The sequence below is a fragment of the Balaenoptera musculus genome, chromosome 8 (assembly GCF_009873245.2).
Source record: "Balaenoptera musculus isolate JJ_BM4_2016_0621 chromosome 8, mBalMus1.pri.v3, whole genome shotgun sequence".
NCBI classification, from domain to species: Eukaryota; Metazoa; Chordata; class Mammalia; order Artiodactyla; family Balaenopteridae; genus Balaenoptera; species Balaenoptera musculus.
This window is the reverse complement of record NC_045792.1, coordinates 82,088,149-82,110,294: the sequence shown is the minus strand read 5'-3', so window position 1 is coordinate 82,110,294 and position 22,146 is coordinate 82,088,149. Positions and strand designations below refer to the sequence as shown.

Genomic DNA, 22,146 nt, shown 5'->3' with positions numbered 1-22,146 from the left:
TAAAACAAGTTTTCCACAGCCAAATATAGTTTTCTCTAATTCATCGCTATGATACACCCTAGCATTTTCGGGCATCCGTTTCCTTTCTTCTATTTTTAAAATAAATTTATTATTTTAAAAAATTGAGCTATAATTGACACGTAACACTGTGTAAGTTTAAGGTGTACAACATGCTGCTTTGTTACATATATGTTGCAATACGATTACCCCATAGCATTAGCTAACACCTCTATCATGTCACATAATTATCGTTTCTTTTTTGTGGACGATAATCACTCTGTTGTGTATTAGATCTCCAGAACTTATTTATCTACTAGTTGCAAGTTTGTGCGCTTAAACAACATCTCCCTAATTCCTCCACCCCCCCTAGCCCCTGGTAGCCACCATTCTTCTCTCTGTTTCTTCAAGTTCAGCTTTTTCAGATTCCACATATGATATCATAACAGTATTTGTCTTTCTCTGTCTGACTTAATCTCACTCAGCATAATGCCCTCAAGGTTCATCCATATTGTCATAAATGGTAAAATTTCCCTTTTTCTCATGGCTTAATAATATTCCGTTGAGTGTGTGTGTGTGTATCACATTTTTTTCTGGTAGGCCATAAATGGTATCTTATTTTATTTATTTTCTTTCCAGTTTTATTGAGATATAGTTGACATACAGCACTGTATAAGTTTAAGGTGTACAGTGTACTGATTTGACTTACATACATCATGAAATGATGACCACAATGAGTTTAGTGAACATTGATCACCTCATGTAGACACAAAATAAAAGAAAAAAAATTTTCCTTCTGATGAGAAATTTTGGGATCCCCACTCTTAACAAGTTTCATATATAACAAACAGTAGTGTTAATTATATTTATCATATTGTGCATTAAATCCCTAGTACTTATTTATCTTATAACTGAAAGTTTGTAACTTTTGACCACTTCCCCCTCTCCCTACTCCCCACTTCTGGTAACTGCAAATCTCATCTGTTTTTCTATGAATTTGTTTGTTTGTTTGTTTGTTTTAGAAGTATAATTGACTACAACCCTATGTTAGCTTCTGATGCACAACATAGTGATTTGATATTTCTGTACATTACAAAATGATCACCACGATAAGTCTACTTACCATCTGTCACCATACAAAAATACTATATTATTATTGACTGTGTTCTTCACACTGTACATTTCATACCTGTGACTCATTTATTTTGCAACTGGAAGTTTGAACTTTTAGTCTCCCTTGCCTGAGGAGACATATCCAAAAAATATTGCTAAGACTGATATCAAATAATGTACTGCCTGTGTTTTTTTCTTCATTCCTTCATCCATTGATGGACACCTAGGTTGCTTTCATATCTTGGCTATTGTGAGTGATGTTGCAATAAACATGGGAGTGCAGATATCTTTTTGATATCCACATCAGCTTTCTTATTTATTAAAATGAAGAGATGGGCACTTTGGAAAACTGGCAATATCTACTAAAGTTGAGCATGTTTATGCAGCCCAGCAATTCCCCTATTAGTTTAATGCTAGACAGAAATACTTAACGTATCTTAAGGAAAAATATATCTACCAAAATGTTAACAGCACTAATTGTAGTCCCTCAGTGTGGAAATTACTGAAATGCTTATCAGCAGAATGGATAAATAAATTGTGGTATATATATTCAATGGAATACTATATAACAGAGATGGAAAACTTCTGTAAAGGGCCAGATATTAAATATTTGGAGCTTTGTGAATGATATGATCTCTGTCCCAACTTCTTAACACTGCCTTTGTAGCATGAAAGCAGTCGTAGAAAATGTGGCTGTGTTTCAATAAACTTTTATTTACAGAAACAAATGGTTGGTCATATTTGGCTCATGGGCCACAGTTTTCTGACCCTGGAGGATAGCAATGCCTATGGACAAATTACAATTACATATAACAATATATATGAGTCTCGCAAATATAATGCTGAACAGAAGAAACCAGGAGGATACACAATGCATGACTGTAGTTGTTTAAATTTTAATGCCAGGCAAAGCAACAAAAATATCATGTTAGAAGTCAGGAGAGTGGATATAGCTGAAGGAGGTTAGGGAGTGAAAGAGGCCATGAGGAGCACTTAGGTGTGTTGTTCCCTTTCTTGACCTGGGTGGTTAAACAGGTATTCACTATGTGAAAATGGGTTGAATGTACACTTATGATTTTTGTATTCTTCTGTATGTGTATTGTATTTGTAATTACTTTGTTATACACCTGAAGCTAATGTAATATTGTAAGTCAACTATACTTCAATTTAAAAAGTTTGCTTTAATAAAATGAGATTGTCTTTGAGTTCTCAAGATTTCCTTCCTATTCTGTGATTACAAGTCTAAATGGAATATTAATCATCAAGATTTAAGAGAGAGAGGGGAGGAGCTTCAAGATGGCGGAAGAGTAAGACATGGAGATCACCTTCCTCCCCACAGATACATCAGAAATACATCTACGTGTGGAACAACTCCTACAGAACACCCACTGAACGCTGGCAGAAGACCTCAGACCTCCCAAAAGGCAAGAAACTCCCCACGTACCTGGGTAGGGCAAAAGAAAAAAGGAAAAACAGAGACAAAAGAATAGGGAAGGGACCCGCACCAGTGGGAGGGAGCCGTGAAGGAGGAAAGGTTTCCACGCACTAGGAAGGCCCTTCGCGGGCAGAGACTGCGGGTGGCAGAGGGGGGAAGCTTCGGAGCCACGGAGGAGAGCGCAGCCACAGGGGTGCGGAGGGCAAAGCGGAGAGATTCCCACACAGAGGATCGGTGCCGAGCAGCACTCACCAGCCCGAGAGGCTTGTCTGCTCACCCGCCGGGGCGGGCGGGGCTGGGAGCTGAGGCTCGGGCTTCGGTTGGATCGCAGGGAGAGGACTGGGGTTGGCGACGTGAACACGTCCTGAAGGGGGCTAGTGCGCCACAGCTAGCCGGGAGGGAGTCCGGGAAAAGGTCTGGAGCTGACGAAGAGGCAAGAGACTTTGTCTTACCTCTTTGTTTCCTGGTGCACCAGGAAAGGGGATTCAGAGCGCTGCTTAAACGAGCTCCAGAGATGGGCGCGAGCCGCGGCTATCAGCGCGGACCCCAGAGACAGGCGTGAGGCGCTAAGGCTGCTGCTGCCGCCACCAAGAAGCCTGAGTGCGAGCACAGGTCACTCTCCACACCTCCCCTCCCGGGAACCTGTGCAGCCCGCCACTGCCAGGGTCCCGAAATCCAGGGACAACTTCCCCGGGAGAACACACGGAGCGCCTCGGGCTGGTGCAAAGTCACGCCGGCCTCTGCCGCCGCAGGCTCGCCCTGAACTCTGTACCCCTCCCTCCCCCCCAGCCTGGGTGAGCCAGAGTCCCCGAAGCAGCTGCTCCTTTAACCCTGTCCTGTCTGAGCGAAGAACAGATGCCCTCAGGCGACCTACACTCAGAGGTGGGTCCAAATCCAAAGCTGAACCCCGGGAGCTGTGCGAACAAAGAAGAGAAAGGGAAATTTCTCCCAGCAGCCTCAGGAGCAGCGGATTAAATCTCCACAATCAGCTTGATGTACCCTGCATCTGTGGAATACCTGAATAGACAAGGAATCATCCCAAATTGAGGAGGGGGACTTTGGGAGCAACGATATATATATATTTTTTCCCTTTTTCTCTTTTTTGTGAGTGTGTATGTGTATGCTTCTGTGTGTGATTTTGTCTGTATAGCTTTGCTTTTACCATTTGTCCTAGGGTTCTGTCTGTCCGTTTTTTTTTTTAATATAGTTGTTAGCACTTACTATCATTGGTGGATTTGTTTTTTGGTATGGTTGCTCTCTTCTTTCTTTCTTTTTTTATTACTTTAAAAAATTTTTTTAATTTTTAATAACTTTTTTATTATTTATTTTAATAAGTTTATTTTATTTTTTCCTTTCTTTCTTTCTTTTTTTCTCCCTTTTATTCTGAGCCATGTGGATGACAGTGCTCGGGCGGGCATCAGGCCTGTGCTTCTGAGGTGGGAGAGCTGAGTTTAGGACACTGCTCCACCAGAGACCTCCCAGCTCCACATAATATCAAAAGGTGAAAATCTCCCAGAGATCTCCACCTCAATGCCAAGACCCAACTCCACTCAACGACCATCAAGCTACAGTGCTGGACACCCTATGCCAAACAAATAGCAAGACAGGAACACAACCCCACCCATTAGCAGAGAGGTTGCCTAAAATCATAATAAGGTCACAGACACCCCAAAACACACCACCAGACGCGGACCTGCCCACCAGAAAGACAAGATCCAGCCTCATCCACCAGAACACAGGCACTAGTCCCCTCCACCAGGAAGCCTACACAACCCACTGAACCAACCTAAGCCACTGGGGGCAGACACCAAAAACAACGGGAACTACAAACCTGCAGCCTGCGAAAAGGAGACCCCAAACACAGTAAGTTAAGCAAAATGAGAAGACAGAGAAACACACAGCAGATGAAGAGCAAGGTAAAAACCCACCAGACCAAACAAATGAAGAGAAAATAGGCAGTCTACCTGAAACAGAATTCAGAATAATGATAGTAAAGATGATCCAGAATCTTGGAAATAGAATGGAGAAAATACAAGAAACGTTTAACAAGGACCTAGAAGAAATAAAGAGCAAACAAACAATGATGAGCAACACAATAAGTGAAAATAAATATTCTCTAGAAGGAATCAATAGCAGACTAACTGAGGCAGAAGAACAGATAACTGACCTGGAAGAAAAAATAGTGGAAATAACTACTGCAGAGAAGAATAAAGAAAAAAGAATGAAAAGAATTGAGGACAGTCTCAGAGACCTCTGGGACAACATAAAATGAACCAACATTCGAATTATAGGGGTCCCAGAAGAAGAAGAGAAAAAGAAAGGGACAGAGAAAATATTTGAAGAGATTATAGTTGAAAACTTCCCTAATATGGGAAAGGAAATAGTTAATCAAGTCCAGGAAGCGCAGAGAGTCCCATACAGGATAAATCCAAGGAGAAACATGCCAAGACACATATTAATCAAACTATCAAAAATTAAATACAAAGAAAAAATATTAAAAGCAACAAGGGAAAAACAATGAATAACATACAAGGGAATCCCATAAAGTTAACAGCTGATCTTTCAGCAGAAACTCTGCAAGCCAGAAGGAAGTGACAGGACATATTTAAAGTGATGAAAGGGAAAAACCTACAACTAAGTTTACTCTACCCAGCAAGGATCTCATTCAGATTCAATGGAGAAATTAAAACCTTTACAGACAAGCAAAAGCTAAGAGAATTCAGCACCACCACACCAGCTTTACAAATGCTAAATGAACTTCTCTAGGCAGGAAACACAACAGAAGGGAAAGACCTACAATAACAAACCCAAAAGAATTAAGAAAATGGTAATAGGAACATGCATATTGATAATTACCTTAAATGTAAATGGATTAAATGCTCCAACCAAAAGACATTGACTGGCTGAATGGATACAAAAACAAGATCCATATATATGCTGTCTGCAAGAGACCCACTTCAGACCTAGGGACACATACAGACTGAAAGTGAGGGGATGGAAAAATATATTCCATGCAAATGGAAATCAAAAGAAAGCTGGAGTAGCAATACTCATATCAGAGAAAATAGACTTTAAAACAAACACTATTACAAGAGACAAAGGATACTACATAATGATCAAGGGATCAATCCAAGAAGAAGATACAACAATTGTAAATATTTATGCACCCAACATAGGAGCACCTCAATACATAAGGCAAATGCTAACAGCCATAAAAGGGGAAATTGACAGTAACACAATCATACTGGGGGACTTTAACACCCCACTTTCACCAATGGACAGGTCATCCAAATTGAAAATAAATAAGGAAACACAAGCTTTAAATGATACATTAAACAAGATGGACTTAACTGATATTTATAGGACATTCCATCCAAAAACAACAGAATACACTTTCTTCTCAAGTGCTCATGGAACATTCTCCAGGATAGATCATATCTTGAGTCACAAATGAAGCCTTGGTAAATTTAAGAAAATTGAAATCATATCAAGTATCTTTTCTGACCACAATGCTATGAGACTAGATATCAATCACAGGAAAAAAAAAACTGTAAAAAATACAAACACATGGAGGCTAAACAATACACTACTAAATAACCAAGAGATCACTGAAGAAATCAAAGAGGAAGTTAAAAAATACCTAGAAACAAATGACAATGAAAACACAATGACTCAAAACCTAATCTTCCCTAAGAGGGAAGATTATAGCAATACAATCCTACCTTAAGAAACAAGAAACGTCTCAAATAAACAACCTAACCTTACACCTGAAGCAATTACAGAAAGAACAAAAAAACCCCAAAGTTAGCAGAAGGAAAGAAATCATAAAGATCAGATCAGAAATAAATGAAAAAGAAATGAAGGAAACAATAGCAAAGATCAATAAAACTAAAAGCTAGCTTTTTGAGAAGATAAACAAAATTGATAAACCATTAGCCACACTCATCAAGAAAAAAAGGGAAAAGACACAACTCAGTAGAATTAGAAATGAAAAAAGAGAAGTAACAACTGACACTGCAGAAATACAAAGGATCATGAGCGATTACTACAAGCAACTATATGCCAATAAAATGGACAACCTGGAATAAACAGACAAATTCTTAGAAAAGCACAACCTTCCGAGCCTGAACCAGGAAGAAATAGAAAATATAAACAGACCAATCACAAGCACTGAAATTGAAACTGTGATTAGAAATCTTCCAACAAACAAAAGCCCAGGACCAGATGGCTTCACAGGGGAATTCTATCAAACATTTAGAGAAGAGCTAACACCTATCCTTCTCAAACTCTTCCAAAATATAGCAGAGAGAAGAACACTCCCAAACTCCTGCGAGGCCACCATCACCCTGATACCAAAACCAGACAAAGATGTCACAAGGAAAGAAAACTACAGGCCAATATCACTGACGAACATAGATGCAAAAATGCTCAACAAAATACTAGCAAACAGAATCCAACAGCACATTAAAAGGATCATACACCATGATCAAGTGCGGTTTATCCAAAGAATGCAAGGATTCTTCAAAATATGCAAATCAATCAATGTGATATACCATATTAACATATTGAAGAATAAAAACCATATGATCATCTCAATAGATGCAGAAAAAGCTTTAGACAAAATTCAACGCCCATTTATCATAAAGACCCTCCGGAAAGTAGGCATAGAGGGAACTTTCCTCAACATAATAAAGGCCATATATGACAAACCCACAGCCAACATTGTCCTCAATGGTGAAAAACTGAAACCATTTCCACTAAGATCAGGAAAAAGACAAGCTTGCCCACTGTCACCACTATTATTTAAAATAGTTTTGGAAGTTTGAGCAACAGCAATCAGAGACGAAAAAGAAATAAAAGGAATCCAAATCGGAAAAGAAGAAGTAAAGCTGTCACTGTTTGCAGATGATATGATACTATACATAGAGAATCCTAAAGATGCTACCAGAAAACTACTAGAGCTAATCAATGAATTTAGTAAAGTGACAGGATACAAAATTAATGCACAGAAATCTCTTGCATTCCTATACACTAATGATGAAAAATCTGAAAGTGAAATTAAGGAAACACTCCCATTTACCATTGCAAGAAAAAGAATAAAATTCCTAGGAATAAACCTACCTAAGGAGACAAAAGACCTGTATGCAGAAAACTATAAGACACTGATGAAAGAAATTAAAGATGTTATAAATAGGTGGAGAGAGATACCATGTTCTTGGACTGGAAGAATCAACATTGTGAAAATGACTATACTACCCAAAGCAATCTACAGATTCAATGCAATCCCTATCAAACTACCACTGGCATTTTTCACAGAATTAGAACAAAAAATTTCACAATTTGTATGGAAACACAAAAGACCCCGAATAGCCAAAGCAATCTTGAGAAAGAAAAATGGAGCTGGAGGAATCAGGCTCCCTGACTTCAGACTATACTACAAAGCTACAGTAATCAAGACAGTATGGTAGTGGCACAAAAACAGAAATATAGATCAATGGAACAGGATAGAAAGCCCAGAGATAAACCCACACACATATGGTCACCTTATCTTTGATAAAGGAGGCAAGCATATACAGTGGAGAAAAGACAGTCTCTTCAATAAGTGGTGCTGGGAAAATTGGACAGGTACATGTAAAAGTATGAAATTAGAACACTCCCTGACACCATACACAAAAATAAACTCAAAATGGATTAAAGACCTAAGTGTAAAGCCAGACACTATCAAACTCTTAGAGGAAAACATAGGCAGAACACTCTATGACATAAATCACAGCAAGATCCTTTTTGGCCCACCTCCTAGAGAAATGGAAATAAAAACAAAAATAAACAAATGGGATCTAATGAAACTTAAAAGCTTTTGCACAGCAAAGGAAACCATAAATAAGATGAAAAGACAACCCTCAGAATGGGAGAAAATACTTGCAAATAAAGCAACTGGCAAAGGATTCATCTCCAAAATATACAAGCAGCTCATACATCTCAATATCAAAAAAAGCAAACAACCAAATCCAAAAATGGGCAGAAGACCTAAATAGACATTTCTCCAAAGAAGATATACATATTGCTAACAAACACATGAAAGAATCCTCAACATCATTAATCATTAGAGAAATGCAAATGAAAACTACAATGAGATACCATCTCACACCAGTCAGAATGGCCATCATCAAAAAAGTCTACACACAATAAATGCTGGAGAGGGTGTGGAGAAAAGGGAACCCTCTTGTACTGTTGGTGGGAATGTAAATTGATACAGCCACTATGGAGAACAGTATGGAGGTTCCTTAAAAAACTAAAAATAGAACTACCATACTACCCAACAATCCCATTACTGGGCATATACCCTGAGAAAACCGTAATTTTAAAAAGAGTCATGTACCACAATGTTCATTACAGCTCTTTTTACAATAGCCAGGACATGAAAGCAACCTAGGTGTCCATTGACAGATGAATCGATAAAGAAGATTTGGGGGGGCTTCCCTGGTGGCGCAGTGGTTGAGAATCTGCCTGCCAATGCAGGGGACACGGGTTCGAGCCCTGGTCTGGGAAGATCCCACATGCCGCAGAGCAACTAGGCCCATGAGCCACAATTACTGAGCCTGCGCCTCTGGAGCCTGTGCTCCGCAACAAGAGAGGCCGCGATAGTGAAGAGGCCCGCGCACCGCGATGAAGAGTGGCCCCCACTTGCCACAACTAGAGAAAGCCCTCGCACAGAAACGAAGACCCAACACACCCAAAAATAAAATAAATAAATAAAATAAATAAACCCAAAGTTTAAAAATAAATAAATAAATAAATAAATAAAGAAGATTTGGCACATATATACAATGGAATATTACTCAGCCATAAAAAGAAATGAAATTGAGTTATTTGTAGTGAGGTAGATGGACCTAGAGTTTCTCATACAGAGTGAAGAAAGTTAGAAAGAGAAAAACAAATACCGTATGCTAAGATATATATATGGAATCTAAAAAAAAAAAATTGGTCATGAAGAACCTAGGGGCAGGATGGGAATAAAGACACAGACCTACTAGAGAATGGACTTGAGGACACAGGGAGGGGGATGGATAAGCTGGAACAAAGTGAGAGAGTGGCATGGACATGTATACACTACCAAATGTAAAACCGATAGCTAGTGGGAAGCAGCCGCATAGCACAGGGAGATCAGCTCGGTGCTTTGTGACCACCTAGAGGGGTGGGATAGGGAGGGTGGGAGGGAAGGAGATGCAAGAGGGAAGAGATATGGGGATATATGTATATGTATAGCTGATTCACTTTGTTATAAAGCAGAAACTAACACACCATTGTAAAGCAACTATATTCCAATAAAGATGTTAAAAAATTAATTAATTGTCTTTAAAAAAAGTTAATAATGTGCAACAGTAATGTTTTATTTAAGTACTTGTATGATACCTGAGTGCACAAGTTATTTCAGCAATGATTGTGTTTGGCCAAGGTGGAGGCACTCTTTGTAAGGCTGTTTTAATATATATACATTTGTGCCTAAATTGCATTGAATTAAAAGTAACTGATATTAAAAAAAAAAAAATTTAAGAGAGGCAAAAATTAGACTAATCACATAGTATCTGTTAGTGTTTGCCTCAGAATCCCACCATGATGATTTCAGAAATGCTAAGTTACTCAGATGAATCAAACTGAAAATACATGGTGTATTAATTTTGCAGGGCTGCTATAAAAAGCACCATAAACCGGCTGGCTTAAAACAACAGGAATTTTTTCTTTCACAGTACTGGAGGCCAGAAGTCTGAAATCAAGGTGTTCCCCAGTGCTGTGTTCCATCCAGATCCTCTATGGGAAGATCCTTCCTTGCCTCTTCCACCTTCTGGTACCCAGACACTCCTTGATTTGTGGCAACATAACTCCAGCCTCTGCCTCCATCTTCACATGGCCACCTCCCTCCATGTCTGAGTCCTCACGTGGCATTGTCCTCTGTGTGTGTCCGGGTTCAAATTTCTCCGTTCTAATAAGGACACCAATCATATTGGATTAGAGCTCATCCTAATGACCTAATATTAACTTGATTACATCCACAGACACCTTATTTCCAAATAAGGTCACATTTACAGTACCAAGGGTTAGGACTTCAAGGTACTTTTTGCAGGGGACATCATTCAACCTGTAACACATAGCATGGTAGTTATCAATTTATTCCCTCACAGTGCCAGATCCACCGTTCATTGCCTGGCACCTGCCTTGGGCAGCTTCACAGCAGAGTACTGCCAGTGGGCACCTTCTTGTGAATGGTTTCCTTGAACATATTCCTTGTGAGTGGCTTTTTAGTGAAGTGTTGTCAACTAGGCACCTCCCTGTGGATGGCTTCCCCTGGTGCTCCAAAGGCACATTAACAGTGACTCCTACTGGTGCACTCCCTCGGGGACTTCTTCAACATCCAGTGAGCCACAGCTCTGCCCTCAATGTGGTCTGGATCTCAGCGTTGGGTCAGGCCTCTTCGTTGGGCATTCTGTCTCAGGCCTAGGAGTACTGGGCTCCCTATATCTGCTATTCATGTATTCTTTAGTGTTTTGTTTAACTCTTACTAACCAGTTTCCTGTCACTATAATCGTCTTCTACTAATCATTTATATTAAACTTTCCTGTTCAAAATACTACATGGTTTCTATCTCCTTATTAGACCCTGACTAATAAACATGGTACGTTTATTTCTGTAGTGTTCTAGAAGTTGAGCTGTTATTCCATGGCAACCCTCATCATTTTAACAGTTTTGAGCGTTTTATACAATTTAAGTTTAAAAATGATCATAACAGCATTTCCCTGAGTAGTTAAAATCCCAACCCCATTCACTAACTCGATCAGGACTATGCACTTTCAGCTCTGTTCCTAAGCAGACATTTTGACATAGTCATCAAATGCCAAAGCATTTTAATAATTACCTTTAACTTCATTCTGAGATTCATCCCAGCTTTCCCCTTCTCTCATTTCTGACCCCACTACATTACCCACTCAGAGTGAGGTTCTAGGTTGTTGGAGAGGGAGCTTGTACATCTTGGTAAAAAAAAAAAAAAAAAAAAGTGGAATTTTGAGACTGTATCAAAATATCCCTGCAGCTCCTTGGCCTGTACCTGCACATGAGGACTTCGTTCTGAGACATACCTAAATAGAGCTGACTCCTGTTGCCCAAGAACATAATTATGTCTTATATAAGTATTGCCCTTCCCACCAACAGACATAGAAGAGCAGGACCAAGGTTTAAGTGTATTCTTTTCTCTCTCAAAATTCAGGTACCTAAACATCCACTTCTACTCTGCTGTCCTTTTTACCTCTCCTTTTCTTGCAACTTATAATTTTCTAATTTTTCACAACACTTCTATGGTGAGCTAGCAAATAATGTATACTTTTGTGTTTCAAACACAAATTATTTTTGAGACTTTTGATTCTAAATTTTTTAATGTTCTGTTCACAAACACGATTGCTGATTTTTTAAAGTTACAGTTCTTCTAGATTCAGAGAGCAAAACTGTTTATTAGTGAGGCATTTCATTCTTTTAGAGGTTTAGAAATTTTGATTAGATCTAAATTTAGTCATCCAAAACTATATCCATCTAGTTAAGGCTAAAATGGAGTATAATTTGATAATTATTTGCTGCTGGATCATAAATGGAGCTCATTCCATTCATTAAAAAAAGACAGAATTACTGTGTTAGGATATTAATAACTAATCTTGGCTCCACCACTTATTTGCTGTGTGGCCTTAGGCAAGTCATTTAACCTTTCCAAGTTTCACATTATTTGTCTGCAAAATATAGCTATAATACTAGTATTTTAAGTATTAGGCACAGATTCTGGCCTGTCGATAGACACTGGCATATCATTTCTGGCTAAACGATCATTTGTAACTATTAATGATAATAATAATGAACAAATTTAAATACAATATTGCATTTTGTTATATTGTATTTACTTGGATACTATTTTTCTTTTGTTTTATTTTTAAAGTTAATCATTTCTCTATTCATTTGCAAAAGACAAAGTTAGACTACTTTTTTTATACAATTCACCAGTTTCAGCTAAATTAAAGATTTAAACTTAAACATGGAACCATAAAAATATCTAGAAGAAACCATGAATTAAAGCATCTAACCCAGAGTAGTGATGAGTAGACATCTTTATGTGCATGCAAACAAGGATAGAATCCGTAAAGGAAAAGACTAATGGCTTTGAGTACATAAAAAATTTAAAACCTTCTAAATCTAAAATAGCATTAGCAAAAGTGAATAGGAAAATGTGACAAACAGGGAAAAATCTTTGCAATATAAATGTCAGAGAATGGGATAATACTTTTAATATATAATAAGCCTGATATAGCAATAGAAAAGGATAAACATGTCAATAGAAAAATGAGCAAAAGACATGAAAAGGAAATACATGACAGAAGAAAAATTAAAAGAGCCAAACCAAATAAAAAAGTTCAGCTTCACTAGGAATTAAATAAACGTAAGCAATGGATAGTATTTTCTCCCTATTAATTATGGAGAGATATAAAACTAGGAATATCCAATGTTGATGAAGATGTGAGAAAACAAACATACTCATTCCTTTCTTTGTATTTGTTTTTTGGGTTTTTTTTTGTATTTTATTGGTATTAGTTATCTACTGCTGTGTAACAAATTACCTCCAAACATAGTAACTTAAAACAACAAACATTCATTATCTCACAGTTTCTGTGGTGGAATCTGGGAGTGGTTTAGTTGGGTAGTTCTAACTCAGAGTCTCTCATGGGGCTGCAGTCAAGGTGTCAATGGAGGCTACAGTTATCTGAGGCTTGACTAGGCTGGAAAATCTGCTTCTAAGCACACTTAGGTTGTCCAGAGGCTTCAGTTCCTTGGCACATGGCTTCTCTGTAGTGCTGTTTACAACATCAGCTAGTGATCCAAGAGAGCAAGAGAAGAGAACGAAATGGAAGCTGTACTTTTTCTCATAACCTAATGTCAGAAGTAACCTAATACCACTTCTGCCATCTTCTTTGGTCACATAGGCCTATCCTGGTATAATGTGGGAGGGGACTACACAAAGGTATGAATACCAGGAGGCAAGGAACAGTGAGGGCAATCTAGGAGACTGGTACAGTATTTCTAAGGGTCAGTGTGGCAATATTTATCAATATCTGTAAAAAAATACTTATTTCTTTTGACTCAGAAATTCCACTTACAGCAGCTTAACCCAAGGAATCAATCAGTGGTGTATACTGTAGTGTATCTTTCAGGATGTTCATTAGCGCATTGTTTATAATAGTGAAAATTGAAAACAGGTTAAGTAACCAACAATGAGACTATAAATATATTATGGTATGTCTTTATTATGGATAATATATTGGCATTACAAATAATGGAGAATAATTTATGATAGAGGAAAATGGTAATGTTGTGATTTGAGAAAAATCAGGTAAGAAAACAATATTATTTATTCATTTATATTGTATCAAATATGAGTGTGTGTGTGGAAAACAAAACTGGAAGTTTATACATAGGACAGGTGGTAGGAGACTGGATAATTATTTTCTTTGAGTTTTTCTATATTTTCTGTTTTCCATAAAAAGCATTTATAATGAGGAAAAAAGAAAGAAACACTTTAAAAAACTATGCCTGATCATGTGCTGACCAAGAGGAGATAGTGTTTAAAACATTCCAGGTGTAAAGAAGATGTGGTGCATATATACAATGGAATATTACTCAGCCATAAAAAAGAATGAAAATAATGCCATTTGCAGCAACATGGATGGACCTAGAGATTACCATACTAAGTTAAGTAAGTCAGACAGAGAAAGACAAATATCATATGATGCCGCTTATATGTGGAATCTTAAAATAATGGTACAAATGAACTTATTTACAAAACAGAAATGGAGTCACAGATGTAGTAAACAAACTTATGATCACCGGGGGGAAAGGAGGAGGAAGGATAAATTGGGAGATTTGGACTGACATATACACACTACTCTATATAAAATAGATAACTAATAAGGGCCTACTGTATAGCACAGGGAACTCTACTCAGTACTCTGTAATGACCTATAAGGGAAAAGAATCTAAATAAAAGTGGATATATGTATATGTATAACTGATCCACTTTGCTGTACAGCAGAAACTAACACAACATTGTAAATCAACTATACTCCAATAAAAATTAAAAAAAAAAATAAAGCATTCCAGGTGACAGTCTGCTGACCCACCGCTATATTTCCAATGAGGACATAAATATTCCTGTGGAGCCCCAAGTTAGGTCAAATTTGTGGCCTTTCTTATGTACATGGAGGGAATATCTTGGGAGTGATAAAGATGATTCCCCAACCCTATTAGCTTGAAAAAAATCTCATAAATGAATGTGATCCTTTTTAGCAGCTAGAGACTTGCCATTGTATCCTGAGGGTGAATTTTGGTCAGTGTGAAATTCTAAGCCAGTTCTTATGCAGCAGTCTTCAATAGGACACTTCTCCCTCAAGGAAGTGGAACTTACAATCCTAAAGCTGATAAATAGCACAGTTGGAATTTGAAACAAGAATAGGACTGTAGGATGTTAATCAATATGTACTGGGGGTACTATTTAAAGTTTTTGAAGTGGGAATGATGTAATCAAAGATGTATTTTATTACAATTTATCTTGAGGTGGTAAAAAGTGGATTAGAATGAGAAGAATGCAATGAAGCCCAAAGGGCTGATGGACTTGGAAAATAATGAGGGTTAATACATTAAAGGTCAAGTTAGGGTGATGTGCAGATGCACTGGAAGGGAGGAAAAGTCAAAAGATTAGGCTGTTGACTTCCTAGAAGACAAGATTAGAATTCCAGATTTTGGAGGAGGGAGTTGTTTATACTGGTGGCCTGATGATTGAACTAGTAGGTACCTAGTTAGAGAGCAAGATAACTTGGTCTTGGAGTAGATAATAATAAAGAACCATGGTATCAAAATGTTTGAATAGTCATCACATAGGGTTTAGAATGATTCCAAAGGGAAAATGCTAGAACATCTCATAAATGTCTCCAAATGCGTCGTGTTACTTGTGTATGTCTGCCACCTTTGCTAGACTGTCAACTCTAGGAAGCAAAGCCCATGAGTGTTTTTTTTTTTTTCTTTTTTGGTCTCTACTTCTGCTATGTCTGTCAGGATGTTAGACGCATCATGGCTCTACCTTTTGGGCCCTTCTTTATCCATCTCATTGGATATATATTAAATTTCCCCATGTTCTAGGTACACATTCTTTCCAGTAAGAGGGCAATACACCTCAAAAGTAAACTTATGTAAAATGTCTTTACCTCTATTAAAGGATGGGAAACATGAAACTACCATCACAATATAAGGGATTGGAATATATTCAATATTATATCCTACTACTCATGTTCCCTCTCATATTGAAAATACTGTGATCTTTGTTGCTGAATTTTGGCTTTGATACTTTACTGTAGGACCAATGTAAAATAATCTATTTCCCTTTGCCCATCATATTCACTTCAGCTGAATTGTCTTAGATATTTCTAAGACAATAAGAACTGACACAAGAGAAAATAATATAATGAAATAGATGTGACACAGGCTTCAAGGTAAAATAAGAATCCTAATTTTTTTAAATAAAACTTCTTTTTGTAATGTTTTTGGGTTAGCTTAGTGATTCAAAAATCTCTTTCCAAGATTATCTGACTAGTATATTCAGTGAAGACACTATTTTAAATTGGGCCTTTTTAAAAAGTATTTTTTAATAGAAGAATAAATGCACATATAGAAATTAATATTTGAAAAAATATACTAATTAGAAGTAAAGTCTCTTTCTCTCAAACTTTAATCGTATTTCTCAGAGTTATTCACTAATAGCAGGCTTTTGAGTATATTCTCAGAAATTATACATATATTTCTATGTATAGTAGGGTTTCTGCTTAAGTAATATAAGTAGTATATGTTAGTTATGAAAAAACCCTCCAATAATTCAGAGCTGAATAAGCAAAAGTACCTCTTAAACCTATTCCTCAAAGATTATCATTAATTGTTTCTGATTAATTATATATATTATATGTAATCATATATATTAAATCTAATTATGTATGTATATGTATATGTGTATAAGTAAATTATATATATTATATGTAAAACTTTGTGACCTATCTGTTCCATTCAATAACATATTGTGGCCATCTCTCCATATTGACATCCACATCTACTTTATCTCTTAAAGTTTCCCTGATGATACACATTTAGACAAGAACCATGCTGCAATGAACAATGTATGTATGTGTATGTTTGTTAAGTCAAAGGGAATGCATATTAAAATTCTGTTAGTCATTTATTGATTAATTCAACAAAAATTTCTATTTACTGTGCTTTTAATTTGTATTTTTTACCTTTCTTCCTGACTTTTTTCTGAATCCCCTCCCTCATTTTTTCCTCTACTTGTTCATAAGGTATACTGTGTATTTCTATTTTTTTATTGAATCTCTTACATTAAAAAATAGCTTTATTGAAATGTAATTAACATACCATACAATTCACCTATTTGAAGTGTGCCGTTCAATATTTTTCAGTATATTCACAGGGTTTTGCATCCATTACCACAAACTAATTTTAGAACATTCATCTTTAGTTGTACATTTTCTAACAAAGTTTAAAGTTATTTAATATCTCTTTTTCTAGACTAATATAAGAACCTTAGTGCTCTTTAATTATCCACTGGACACCTCCCCATATTTTTTGTTAAAACTTTAGTTCCACACTTTAAAAAAGAAGTTTATATAATACTTGAGGCAGCATATCTAGGATTAACTAGTAAACAAGCTGGAGGGGCAAGTTGCTTTAACCTCCCTGTGTTTGTTTCCTCGTCTTTAAAATGGGAACAATAGTCATACCTATTTCAAAGGGCTGTTGTAAGGATTAAAATGTAAATATGTTGTTATGTGGGAAATTACTGTGATGCAATGGTAAACTCCAAGTATGCTCCTAGATAGGCTATCCTTGAGTTCATGGAACAGAAAGGTGCACAGACCAAATTAAAATATTCAGATCACGATTTATTAAATCAATTTAAAACACAAAATAAAATGTATGGGAAGAGAGATGGGTTAGGTTAACATGCTTAAAGTGCAATGGGTTGAATGGCCACATTACCTGAATCTCTGCAGTATCGACATATCCTCTTTCTGTGTTGCATCACCCTTCCCTGCTGCTGATGTGGTTACAAGGACCAGAGTGGAAATTTGAGCAAAAGGGTCTAACAGATGAAACGTGTGTGAAGCAATGATGCACACTTGCTCCAGGACAGAGCTGGTTGCAAGTACACTTGGCCAAAGCTGTGCTCCCCAGGTAGCCTATGGGCAGCTGTGGATTTTATCCAGCAGAGGATCCAAAATGAGAGTCAGCAATGGGTGGCCAGTTAAAGATCTCATGATTATTGTGTCTCATGTGCTTAATTTATATGTAGTGTATTATAAATATTTGTTGTTTTGCTTGTTATTTGGTAAGTCATGACTATTTTGTCTTTCTACCCCTTTCTATCTATGTTCATAGACATATGCTCTAATAGCTTTCTGTCTGACACTTCTCAGGTTACTAACTTACTTATCTATGCTTAATGCAGCTAATGAATCTCATTCATCCTATTTGTTTTCTTGTCTTCTGTGGCAGAATTGAATATTCCCAAAAAATAGAGCAACTGCACGTTACATGTACATAATGTGTTTACAGTAATACCTTTTATGTGGAAATAACTCAATAAATGTTAGACATTGTTATCAGTATATAAGATGGCTTGAATATTTAGCAACCTAGTTAAACTTGAGCAGATCAAACAACAAATTAGAAATCTTCCTATGAAAGTTATTTGGCTTGATTTTGATCTGAAATTGACAATAAAGTACAAAGCTCATTAGCCAGACCTTTTTCCTATTAATCTAATTTATCCTCCCATCATTCCAGTTGTATAGATTTTTTGCTGTTGCTTATAAGGCTGGTACTACTTTTTCAATTTTTTTTTTTCCTTTCCTACAGGCTTATCCTCAGTTTGTTCTGACCTACCTAGAGGAGCTAAATGCACAAGATGTGACCCAGACAGAGTATCACCTTCACCATGGTGCCTGGACCACAGCTCATCAGGAGCATGGCAGCAGCTTAGCAGAAGAGGTCAGTGTAGTGAGCCAGAGGCAAGACAGAAATAGATCTCTATGATGTATTTTGAAAAGAGAAAAAATGTTTGGGTTGTTTTCAGGAGGCAAAAACGAATTCACAAATTAGGGTTATTGATATTTAATACACGTTATATAAACATCTATTTGCACATTTATATTTATATAAACATCTATATGTATATTTATATAAACATTATTTTATTAAATAGATGGTGACACATTAGCTTTTCTTAGGACTGCCTTCTTTTGTTCTGACCACATACCAATGGTTTATGTGCTGGATGAAGAAGGCTGAAGGAACCATGAAAAGTGCGATGTTAAATTTTTGGCATATATAGTTTAGATATTTCCACTCAATGAAAATTAGCTACATTATTCCTATATTTCATTTTTTAGGTTCTGCAAAAAAGTGCCAGTATCCCTGGTCTCAAGCAGCTGCCAGAGCCTTCAGAGACCCACTTAATGCCAGAAGGTTCTCTTGGGGAGACAGGGGAGCTGACAGTGGCACTGGTGAAGAAACTGGAAGAGAAACATCCTAAGGCTTCTGCTCAGAGGTAGGGCACTGACAGAATGGAGCTTTATTGCTCAATGACATTCGATGTTTTCCTTCAGTTTCACGTAAGATTGATTTCTTGAAGATTCTTGAAATATCTCAAAAGCCCTTTGGCTTTCAAGCACAGTAGTTTTCGGGTCACATTTGATGAAGAGAGGTGATATTTATGTGTATTTCATTAAAGATTGATGTACAGTATTGTTTATAAGTATACTTAGGAAGGGTTGCTATCTTGGGATCTCACTAAAATATTCTGGAATAACATAATTAGGGTAAGGTAGTACTGAGCATATATCTAATTGTGAGAATACCAAAAGGTCTTAAAGAAGGGCACACTCATGGACAATCCTTTCTATGTTCCACGAGGAGAATATTATGTTTAGACCTGGGGATACGTGCACAGTAGATGGTCTTAAGTAGTGATAATTTAACAAATTGACATAGTTACATTACTGGAATAAAACTAACATCAATGATTTTGCTAACCAACTGAAGATCATCCTTGGTTGGAAAATGGAAATTATTTCTCTGATCCTCTTTATTTAACTGGAAAACTAAAGTTTATTCTTATTATTATTTTGTTGGGCTTGGTGTTGTAAATCACAAAGTGACTTTATAAACTGTAATTTTAATATACAATTGTTTGAAATTAATTATTGATTGAAGTACTCTTAAAGGAGTAATACAGTTCTTATCATACTCAGTAAAGTTCAAGATAATTCCTAAGTTTAAATATTCTAATGGTACATAAAAATGTCAATTGCATGAAAAAAGAGAAAAAAAGCTCTAAATTTCTTTTTTAAAAAGTTTTTTTCATCTTTATTGAGATATAGTTGGCATATAACATTGTGTAAGTTTAAAGTGTACAATATAACTTTTTATTTCAATTAAAAGCTATCTTATATTCTTTTTTTTTTTGACCAGCAATTAAACTCCTGTTTATATTCAAGATAAATGAAAACATATGTTAACACAAAATGTACACTTATACAGAAATGCTTATAAGAACATTATTTATAATAACCCCAAAGTAAAGACAGCCCAAATGTCCATTAACTAATGGTATATCCATACAATGCAGTATTATTTGACAATAAAAAGTAATAAAATGCTTATGCATGCTACAACATGGATGAATCTTAAAAATATTATGCTAAGTGAAAGTAGCCAGTTACAGAGGAGCACATATTTTATGATTCCATTTATATGAAATGTCCAGAATAGGCAGATCCATAGAGACAGAAAATAGATATTGCTAAAGAGTATGGAGTTTTTTGGGGGGTGGTGAAAGTATCCTAAAATTGATTGTGGTGATGGCTGCACAACTGTGAATAAATGAAATGCTGTTGAATCATATGCTTTAAATGAGTGAATTATATGGTATATGAATTATATTTTGATAAAGGTGTTAATAATAAATTAATGGAAAGAAAAAGAATGATTAGGGAAGCTTTACCTTCTTATTGCTAGTCTCTGAAACTATAAAACGGTAAAATGCAAGAATTATCTTTTTGTTGTTCATGAAAAAATTGGTGTAAAATGTCTGGGCATGGTGTCTTTATAAGGGAGAGATCTCTTTTTCCTATTAGATTAAAATTATTGATATTTAATTACGACTAGTTTGTTTAGATATCTTCTCAAGTTATTTTTGATTACCTTCCCCCCCAAAATATTATAGATTTCATCTAAGTTAAAAAATACTGTTATAAAGTGGATCATGGTATTTATTAGTTTTAGCATCTTTGTTACTAAATCTATTTTCCAATAAAAGTAGTTGGGCCTTCTTGGAGAAATGCTGATTCCCAAGTTAAGGTCAGCAAAATATAAGATGAACCTAAAACATCTTGTGATGTCCTAAAGAAAGAAAGTTCTGAAACATAATGTCATGTTGAAAATACATGGAAACTCATCCAAGAGCTCCAAATGGCCATATTATCTTGGATAATTAGATGAACAATGTAAACAATAATAGATAGTATTGGGTGACAATCCATAGACTAAAGCAAATACCCATGAGTCCATACTGATGGGAACAAATAATTGAATAATTGTTTAAATAAATAAGTGGAGAAAGGATAGCTTTTCCTTAAGGAGGATTTCAATTAATAAAGGTAGAATGAATTATGATACAGAGAATCATCGTTTTACAAACATCATAGTAACAATTGTTGCAGACAAGAGTCATCAATAGATGTTGAAATTAGTGGGAGAAATTATTATGCTAAGCAGTGTATCTATATCGCCTCCATGTATTTCCCCATAAGATATTCATTAATTACAAAGGGAAAAAGGTAACTTTACAGTGGAGAAACTATCTTAACTCTCTTAACCCTGTGATTATAGTTAACATCTCCAGTATGAGACATACTGATATTATGTATTGCTGTTATGTTGCACTGTTAAGGACACAACATCACTTCTGTAGTTTTGTTGCCAAAAAATGCATAACCTGAGTTTAATTGTGAGAATGCATAAGGTAAACACTAATTAAGGAATATTCTACAAAATAACTCTTTAAAGTATCACAGTCTTAAAAGAGGACACTGTGGAACTGAGAATGGAAGTACTAAAGAGATAATGACAACTAAGTGCAGCCTTATGAGTTTGAATTAGATTGTGGTCTAGATAAAGGTCTAGATAAAAGATAAACACTGTGTTAACATTGGAAAAGATATTAACATTTAAGGAAACTTGGATGAGGGTTACACCAGAACCCTGCATAATTTTTCAAATTTTAAAAAATTCTGAAATTATTATAAAATAAAAATTAAAAATATTTTAAAGTATTTAAAAATCTATTTTATCTGTTGCTTGGTAGTTTTTTATCCCTAATATTGTTGTGAGTGGCTTTTCTCTTTTCTTAATTAGTTTATAAGTTGTTTTAAAATTTGTAACCCCTCCCCAACAGA

At 36.1% G+C, this 22,146-nt stretch overlaps 1 protein-coding gene across 1 annotated transcript in view; it reads left to right on the top strand.

The window, feature by feature from the left end:
* DCDC1 (doublecortin domain containing 1) overlaps positions 1 to 22,146 on the top strand; it is a 445,514-nt gene that overhangs the window by 253,940 nt on the left and 169,428 nt on the right. The window contains exons 18-19 of the mRNA XM_036860073.1: positions 18,548 to 18,679; positions 19,081 to 19,238. Coding sequence (XP_036715968.1) covers positions 18,548 to 18,679; positions 19,081 to 19,238 — 290 coding nt within the window. The remainder of the gene's footprint in view (positions 1 to 18,547; positions 18,680 to 19,080; positions 19,239 to 22,146) is intronic.